Source organism: Monopterus albus, unplaced genomic scaffold, assembly GCF_001952655.1.
Source record: "Monopterus albus unplaced genomic scaffold, M_albus_1.0 scaffold87.1, whole genome shotgun sequence".
Lineage (NCBI taxonomy): Eukaryota > Metazoa > Chordata > Actinopteri > Synbranchiformes > Synbranchidae > Monopterus > Monopterus albus.
In genome coordinates, this window is record NW_018127967.1 from 588,384 (window position 1) to 598,042 (window position 9,659).

The window sequence follows — 9,659 nt, forward strand, 5'->3', positions numbered from 1 at the left end:
GGTGGGCGGCCTTCTGCCTCAACCGGTTGGGGTGAGTGGATAGAGGAGAGAGAGAAGAAAAGAAAAGCAACAGGACACAACAAACAATCAAACACTGGTCAGGTTGATGTGGCCGGTGACTGCTCATCAGAGACATAGAGCTCCAGGGCCAGGGCAAGTTGGGGCTGAAGTCTTTCTTCTGGGGCTTCTCCTAGAGTGTCTAAAGATCAGAATACAAAAAGATTTGCTAAAGTTTAAGTACCATTTGTTTGAATTTATCTTAGAGCGGAGGAGGCTTTTGGCCGGGGCTCAGTGTGAAGCGGCCATCCTGCTGCATGTCTCACCGGAAGTCAGTGTTGCTAAAGTGTTCTAAAGACACAGACAAAATGGCAAACGAGTTCCACATTAGAAATGACAATTTTCACATTACACATGGTAATGTGATCAGGCAATATAAAAGTACTGAGTTGTGCACGTTTAAAACATTACATATGTTATGATTAAATGATAAAGGTTATGTGTACTTCTTTTGAGTAGCATCAGTACTAATTTATCATTGCAATGATACTTTAGGCTCACTCTAGTACAGTATATACCACTGGGTGATGAGGAAATGTGAGTTGTTGATGTATATTCTTTTCAATATAGTGCTTACTTTGATTTGGATTATCAGTCGATAAGTTTTGACTAATACATTTATACACTGCTTGCTAAAATCATATTATGATAGTTTATGTCTAAAAGGTGTTTGCTTTAAATCTGAGCTGTTCCCTTGTCTCTCTTAGTGTAAACAGGCCGTAACAGCTGCACATAGCACCTATGGTTATGTTTACCTACTTCACCAAATCAGCCAGTCATGGGCAGCTCGGTGAGAGACAAAGTACTACTGAAACTAGGTTGTGTGCTGTGTGTGACATCTTGACCAGATGTGTTTGGTCAGATCTAAATCATCTTAGTTGTTCTGGTTCAGGCTCAAGTTCAGATCAGACCAAACCCCAGCTTCTAAATCAATCCACTGGCTGGGGTCTCAGCACGCTGTCCGCAACCAGCAGACATGACCAAAAAAAGTGCTTGCAAACCCCAGTGAGAAGGACTTGGTGCTGAAACAGCACTTTTCATAATGTCTCCAAAAATAGATTACGGTCCAATGAGCTCACTCACCGTTGTGGTTAGCCTAATTAAATTGTGCAGCTGTGGATTTTTTACAAAACCAATTCTTGCCTTTCAGGGAGTCCAGATATATCATCTGCAGTAACTACTCATTAATAATGATTTTGATGTAGGATAGTTGGGTGTCGTTGTTTCTATTTTATTTTCCTTTGTGGTTTTGTTTCATAAATTTTTATTATCTTGGCTAGAATAAGGTTGGGATTGCCACTGGCGCTTTAAACCATTATATTAAATGAGACACATCTGTACAGACCAAATAGATCAATGAAGAATATGAAAGAGTACACATCTACAGTAATACAGACCTGAAAAATACATTCACATTTTGGCCTTTGCTTGACTGAACAAACCTATCACCAGACAATAATGTTGATTGTGGACAATTCAACAAATTTTAAAATTTTATTTTTACATGTTTATCAAATATGGTTTAGGTTAGGAAATTATTTAACATTATGGCAAATATACTTGCTGAGTTAGATGAGATCATCAAAACCACCCCCTTTTCTGTGTAATAAATATAAAGCTACAGCCAGCAACCTATAGAGAATGTGAGGTTGTTGTCATGCTGTGTTGAATTTTGAAAGATCATGCTCATCCATCATAGAGATATACACTACATACATCAATAAATTAATTTCATAAATCCTATTTCTCAAAGCTACATACAGTAGCAGATGCTTCAACTACATCCAAACATCCACTTTAGTGTTTAGTTTGAGCACAGACAGGACAGAAACTGATTTATCTTTGGTGTTTGTCTCATCTGCTAACAGCTGCTAACTGAATTACAACTGTCAGTAAAGTGAGATCTAATTGATTTAAACAACTTTTTAGTCAAACAAAACAAGAATGTATGCAAATGAATACAGCATATATCTCCCAAAATGGCAGCCCATCCCAGTGTTAAGCACGGCGTGACATATTTTCACATTCTTTATTAGCTTAGCCTAGCATGAGTGGAAACAGCTAGTCTAGCTTTGTCCTAAAGAAACAAGATCCAGAAATGGTTTCTACTGTAGTACATGAGGGTAAAGGTTTGTAAAACAAAACAAAACAAAAATCTTCATTTTATTCTCTGACAACAAATAAAAAACTTGACAAACTCACAGTGTCAACTCATTAATCTGGAAATCACAGAAGTGGCTTGCTATTCTGCTCCAACACATCTTCAGCCTTAATATTAACACAGGTCTTTGCTGTGTTTGACAAACAATACAGTTTGTTTAGCTGCACACATTCTAACCATGTATTTGACAGCAGGTAAAATTAAATCCTTAAGAATGATGTGTGGTTTCCCAGTTTTTGCACATGGCTTTGTTACACAGTAGGACACCTCTATTACCTGTGAATTTTCACTCCCAGTGACATACATGGATTTAATTACTTCGTTGTGTTTTCAAAATGCTCTTGAGGTTTAATGAATATTGTACCTCGGGGTTTTACAGATCTGGGGAAAACTACATTTTCCTATTGTGCCCCTTAGACATGAAGCAACTTGTAGAAAGATCTAAAATTTGACAATTTAAGGGAGTTCGAAGGAATCTAGGGAGAGACCACTGTGTTTAATCTTGGAAATGGATTTTTGTATATCATGCTGTAATGGATTTTAAAATGGCAGCTACAGTACCCTGGCCAGGTCTCCCTTGTAAAAGAGGTCTTGATCTCAATGGGACTTTCTGATAAAGGTAAATTCTTTGAATTTATAACTCCAATCTATATCACAGCTGTTATTCTTATAACACAATGAGTCACTTTTAATTTGATAGAAACTCATGATTGCAGTAAATGTACCTATCATTTTGAGGATCATTTTCAAAGTGTGTTTTTTAGCTCAGAGAATCACAAAGCCAGCTGGCCACACTGAACCATGCTATAATTACAAGGACTTGCAGTATATACATTCATTACGTAGTGATTCTGCAGGCGCATGACATCCTCTGATGTGGCTGACAGTCAAGGAGACATCTCTTGGTCTGACAACAATTACAGTGCAAAGACACAAGACAGGAAATTCTTTATTAGCAGTGTCAAAAGCCATCTGTGGTGGCCTGAGACCACGGAAAAAACCACCAGTATGCTTTTTTTTATAAATGCAACACTGTATGAGGGCAAGCATATGACAGGCTATTTATTTATCCTATGACCAAGCAGTAAGCCAACAGTAATTGCTGGATTTGTTAAGAGTAGTACATCCCTTAATTTTAGGTTTTAATGAACATAGTGTTATATGGAGCCACCATATAAAAACAGCATGGCTGCAAGTCTTAATGCTGCCATTTAATGTTCAGTGGACAAGCATCAAACGTTTATGTGCACAGAGCATTGCAGACCATGAACACATGCTTAAACTATCGGCTAGTTGTAAATTCTCCACAGCAATGGCACATTGCAACACTGTACTCTGCTATTTTGCATGAGGAATATGATGCTGATACTGTGTATTTTAGGAATCTATCTAAATTACAGTAATGCTCTATAGATGAAATGACTAGAGTGAAACTGAACAGTCTGACCTTTGGGACTGCTTATATCATAAGACAGGTGCAGTATACAGTATACTGTGTCGTATACAAACAATAAGCTTAAAGAGCAAATGAACTTAGACTTGCATTGCACTTTTGCATGCACTGAAGCACATCCAAAACACTTTTACACTATTTGCCTGTTCAACCATTTACACTCACACACTAGTGAACAGCACCAGGAGCAACTTGGAGTTCAGTGTCCTGCTCCAGGACGCTTCAGTGTCTGAAGTAGAGAACTCTGCACCTGGGAGACAAACTCTACCTCCTGAGCCACAGCTGCCCAGTGCGGTTTTGAAATGATTATGAAATTCTTAATTACACACCTGATTGTGTCCTGTTTCTTTGGAAACAATAATGCAACAACAATTACCATTTTTAGTTTTGCCAGTTAGTATGTGACTGGCCAGCCGGTCTTACAATGGGACTGAATTAGAGATTTATATGACACCTTGAAGTTTTGGTGACCTTACTCAAAAACCAAATATCCTGTCAGAAAACAAAGTGCAGTTCCAGAATGAAATGGAGACCAGGTGTTCCATCACATTACATGAGACATTAGTGTTAGGCTGATTGAAACAGAACGTTGAATTTTAAATGAATAACTGCACACTGATATTTGTGAGGATATTTGAATTGTGATAATTGATCATTTTAAACAGGCAGTGATTGGGTGTTGCTGAGGGGGACTGGCCATTCTGCCTGGGTAGAAAGGAAATCTAAATTAGTAGTATTCACAATTCATATTTTAATTTGCATTGTGACCCGAATCTACTCTTTTTTCAGTTACTCACTTAGCAGTCTTACCCACATTTATTAGTTTGTGCTTTGTTAAGCTAATGGAAGTCCTCACGTTTTCCTTGTTTCCTCATCAGAGTTTGGGGACAAAGGAGATATACTTGCTTAAGAGCTGTAGGAATAGACCATGCTAATGAGGAAGGGGAGTAGAGGCAGAAGCAGTGTCGATTTTTGAAGTTATATGACGTAAATATGCATTGAATTATTTATAGGATTTTGTACTTTTTATATTTATTCTTTGTATACTGTGTTGCATGGCACTGGTTTATGTAAATCTTTATGATATTCTATAATGTTGGTCACACTCACTGCTAGTAGTCTCTTATATCTAATTTTCTCTAGTGGTTGGTATAAAAGGCAGTGAGTTTGTTTTATGTGGACTTTATAAAGATAGTGGCTGCTTGCAGTTCACAGTAGTCTCATGGTGTCACTTAAAGCCTCTGAAGAAAACAGACAAAGAAGCTGAAAACCCATGAAGGGGAGAGCCTCCAGAGTTTACGCTGGGAAGATTCTGCACAGTACACACCAATGGAAAAGTTGAATGACACATAAGTAGCCTGTAAAAGTGAATAAACAGAAGACTAATAGCATAAATGTACTACAGAACTATGTTTAAAAGTCTGATCAAAGTTTCTAGCCCAAAGACTCCAGAAGTAGACAGTGACCAAAGAAAAGTAATGTGGCCAAAGGTTTATGGAAGTAGGATGAAAGTTGGACGAGCTGCTTCATCAGCTAACTAGTGCCCTTATACAAATGGGATGAATAATAAAACCAACAAAAGGACTACTTAGCTCTGGAATGTTGTGAAGGGGACGTAACATGAAATGCAAATGCTCAAAGTCATGAAGACAAGACATGAGGTCGTTGCTTTTGCCCAGCGCGCACAACAGGTTCATTCATTCCAGCAGGTCATACAAACAGATTCGGACTAAGAAAAGCAGGGCCCTGCGTTGTTTTAATCCATAACTGAGCAGTACTTGTCAGCAGGCCGTCAGTATGCCAGCTGTGTGACAGTGCGTCCTGGCTAAAAATATCCCTCACCAAGTGCACGGATCAAAGAGGCAGCAACACCGCCACGAATCCCGCCCCGGCATTTAACCCAAAGCCTTTCAAAGGAGGAGCATGTAGGAGTAAAGGGCCCGCGGCATCCAGAGCTGTGCAGAATAGAGAGAGAGACTGACTCGGGTTTCAGAGACACGCACTGACGAATGACCTGCAGCACATAGTGGGACTGCTCCGGGGAGAAGCAGTGAATGGGACAAACGCAGCACAACGCAGTGGAGTAAAAGTCTGTCCCGTGACTCTGGAACATCACTGACTAATATCAATCTACAGAATGTCTTCTGTTCTAACTTAGATGTATTTGCTCATCTGAGTGCACCACGATAGTCTGGAGACAGTTTGAAGAAGAAAACGGACATCAGCAAAACTTTCCCTCAACAGAGAGAGACAGAGACCCTTGTAAGGTAGCAGCCTCATCGTTAGGACGATTTCTTTTCTGCAGAACCTCGCCAGATGAATAGCCTATAGAAGGTTCCGTGTGCGTAAAACCAAAGTTAGATGTTTAATATGGAAGAGGATCAGAAGTGGGGAGTCGCTGGTAAAGCGACCGAGGACAGGAGGACACGCTGCGAGCAGCGGCAGCAACCTTCAAAGCAGCATCTGTGGAGAACCTTGCGAGATTTGTCCGGCATAACGATTTGCATTGCAGTATTTGTTCTGTGCCTTGGAGTTTGCCTTGTAATTTTTATACGGACGTCAGAGTTGCAGTCCAGGATATTAAGTCTGGAGCAGCAGCAGCGGGACGCGCAGCTCTCAGCCTGGATGTTGTCTCTGGAGCAGGTGGAGCCCGTTATCCTGGGCCGACTGGACCAGATCCTGGAGGAGGTGAGCGTTTTACTTTATGCCATTTGATGGAGGGGGATATAGTACTTAATTTGTTTATTTAAAAGTTTGGAATTGTTTTACTTAAGATATAAGTTGACTTTCAGTTTAGACATAGTCTACAAGTCAACAATGCCTTAAAACACACCAGGATATATTAATACTTCTTTTCCCACCCCCCAAACACAAGCAGATTTAAGTGGTTTTCTTTTTAATTTAATAATTAATCTGTACATTTGATAAACCATTAGTAACAACTTACAAATATTTAAGGGTCGGGTTATTATTAGAAAGTGTTCTGACAAACAACATCAAGCGAAAAGTGTTTTTACAACTTGGCAACTCAAAGCCTGTCCTCATAGTTTCTAACTGAAAATAAAGGTACTACTTATACTTTATAAAGGGAGCCTTAGAAGAAAATGCGCCCATGTAAGTCTCCAACACTGAAACATTCAAGGATGTTTTTACACATCTCTGAATTTTGTCATTAGCAAGCAAGTTGTACATGTGATATAAATATCACGTGCGCATCATCACTGATATAATTTGCTAATTACATTAACAAAAACTGTGAGGAAAAATATTCATCAATGACCTTTCACCTTGTGACAAATCTGAGACAAAGATAAGAGACATCAGTTAAACAGTAACCATGGCTAAATCTCCAGACAGGTTCACTGACGAAAAAGGAAATCCAGTTGGACTGTTTTCTCAAACTGTGACATAATCCCAATGCCCTTCTTTCATTGCATGGTTCTCTCACACAATTTTGTGCCTGATTGTCAGTCATCCTCCCGGTGACTCTGCACACCAGCAGCACCCAGGAAGGCAACACCAACAGTGTTAGCCTGGAGCTACTGTGTGCACTTTAACACTAGGGCTGTAGGAGAGCAGACAGAATACAGTGACAGGAAAAGAACATGACTGCAGCAGTGAGGCTTGGTCATTAAAAACGACTTGTCAGGTCAAATATTATGCAGCTGAGAGAAAAAGTGAGTTTTGTCAGGAGAGAAGCCACACAGCTACAAATGCTTGGACAAAAATCACAAACCTGGAGAAACAGCTCCAAGCAGCATAGAGAAACTGAGATAACCTAACCTTAAGGTATTAAGAAACTCTACGTTATGTTTAAAGTCACAACTCTCTCTCACATCTCTCACCTACAGCCCTTCTATTGTTTCTCTACCCTATTCTGTTTCTCTAACCTGTATTTTCAAAATACAGTCCATAAATTAGCCCCACCTGCCACCTAGCGAAGGTTATAAGAAGTGGTTTTCGAACTGCGAGTAGTTTCAAACAGCCAACCATGGAGGAGCTCTCAGTTGCACAGAGAGAGAGTGGGACAAAGTAAACGAGGAATGACATTTATTTTGCTTTACTTTTGATGGAGGTTGTTAAATATATGACCAAAACTAACTTAATAGACTAACCTTGCTGGATGACATCATGTTACACTGCAGAAAATGTTTAACCAGACTTTTCTGCCATATGCTGCTGTGTCATTTTGGATGCGTTCCTTGAGGGTCCCCCCGCTGTGTCACCGCACTTCCACCCTTCAAAATGAAAGAGGAGGGCTGTGTTTTTTTCAGAGTGAAAGTCTAGCAGGCTCTCCCACTGTGAAGTACCACAGTGACCTTGTTGTCCCTGTGTCCCTTTGTTTTGGCCTAACTTTTATCACCCCCCGTCCACCCAGACCCCTTCCAAAATGGCTAATATGGTGTACTTACAGGTGCAGTCACTCAGAATTGCACTTACCAGCTCAATGGCTTTCAGCTGGTGTGCAGTTCCCAGCTGGCTTCCAGGAGCCCCCTTCTCCTGCTGCCTGATAAGACAGGTCTAGATTCCACAGTAAACCTGCCCATTAAAGAGCTATTCTTTGATTTGCATAGTGTCACCTAGGTTTGCAGCGGTATAATTGTATGAAAATTGATGGTTACCATACCATGCACATTTGCTTAGTACTGGCTGAGGGAAGACACAATACCTGCACACCTTTCTTAACTGACTGCCTGTCAGACTCCACAACAGGCGGCACACACACATGCAGCGGACAAATGGCAGAGGGAAGGAGGCTGATAGCCTGTCACCAAAAGTTATTCAAATCAACAGCACCGGATTACTTTGGATATCCCAAAAACAAACACCTTTGAGAACCACATCTCTCCATGCAGATCAAAGTATGTGTCTCGTTTGTTACTTTAATCCCAAACAATAAAAGTGAGCATATAAACATTGGCCATAAAATCCACTATTGAAATAGTTTGCCACATTGTCTTTCCTTTGCTAATCTCTGATTTACAGCAGGACTCATTCTGAACCCGATCTGACCCCAGAAACACACACACACACACACTTTACTGGCTCACAAAAGTGAGAGTGAGAGTGAGTGAATGTAAGTGGAGGTAGAGACAGGACCAGTCTGGCTGCGCTGTCGTGTGATGACATGTTTCACTACTGTTTTACAAACCGGTCAGTCTATTAATGGAGAAACTAATCAGCAGATTAATCCCTAATGAAATTAGTCAATAGTTGCACTTGGATTCAAAATAGCCTGTTTGTTCATCAATGCATGAGTGATAGGCTGTTAATGTAATGATATATAATATATAACAGTATAGGATAAATGGTCTAACATTTTTCTGCATTGAGTAGCCTACCTAGGTAAAGGATGTGACTACTTCCTCTGTTGCTGGTGCTAACATGATAGCTATATGCTTTTTTAAAAGTCATGTTTATAATTCTGTTTATTCTTTAGGGTCGATCTAGTCCTGCAATCCAGTTCAATCAGCCTTCACATCTGCAATTAAAAAAGCCTCTTTTGTTTTCATTCCTTTGAGGGTCGACGTAGTTGATAGTAATAGTAATTGTATAGTACTTTGAAACTGCGATATTTTTGATTAGTCTGAAGTTGCTGATGTGGGCGGGACAGAGTGTTGATTAAAATCTCTCAAAGAAATTGTATAGTAAGCATGGCGTAGCATATTTCACTCATCACTAATAAGGAACATAAAGCAAATATAAGTAAGACTACCAACAAAGAAAAATGTTTATAAACAATGTTTTGACAGACTCTCAAATAAAGAAGTTCAAATTGAAGAAAAAAGATTTTTGTAAAAGCAACAACAAAAAACAACTACTGACCCATTTTAGCTTTAACTACCTAAGCCAGTGGTTCTCAAACATTTTCTGTCATTCCCCAATTAAGAGGGTGGGCGAATTTTCAAGCCCCACTTGTCAAAAAACTATAACGAAATTGGCCAAAATATCAAATTTATTGAAATATCAAATAACACCAAGTTCAAA

At 39.6% G+C, this 9,659-nt stretch overlaps 1 protein-coding gene across 12 annotated transcripts in view; it reads left to right on the forward strand.

Annotated features, from left to right (window-relative positions):
• Positions 1 to 5,593: 5,593 nt before the first annotated feature.
• Positions 5,594 to 9,659, forward strand: part of col13a1 (collagen, type XIII, alpha 1) — a 124,953-nt gene continuing 120,887 nt past the window's right edge. For 11 of the 12 annotated variants that reach the window (XM_020607612.1, XM_020607621.1, XM_020607617.1 and 8 more), the window contains exon 1: positions 5,594 to 6,359. In XM_020607612.1, coding sequence (XP_020463268.1) covers positions 6,033 to 6,359 — 327 coding nt within the window. In that variant the 5' untranslated portion in view covers positions 5,594 to 6,032. The remainder of the gene's footprint in view (positions 6,360 to 9,659) is intronic. The other variant, XM_020607624.1, reaches the window with a different exon arrangement.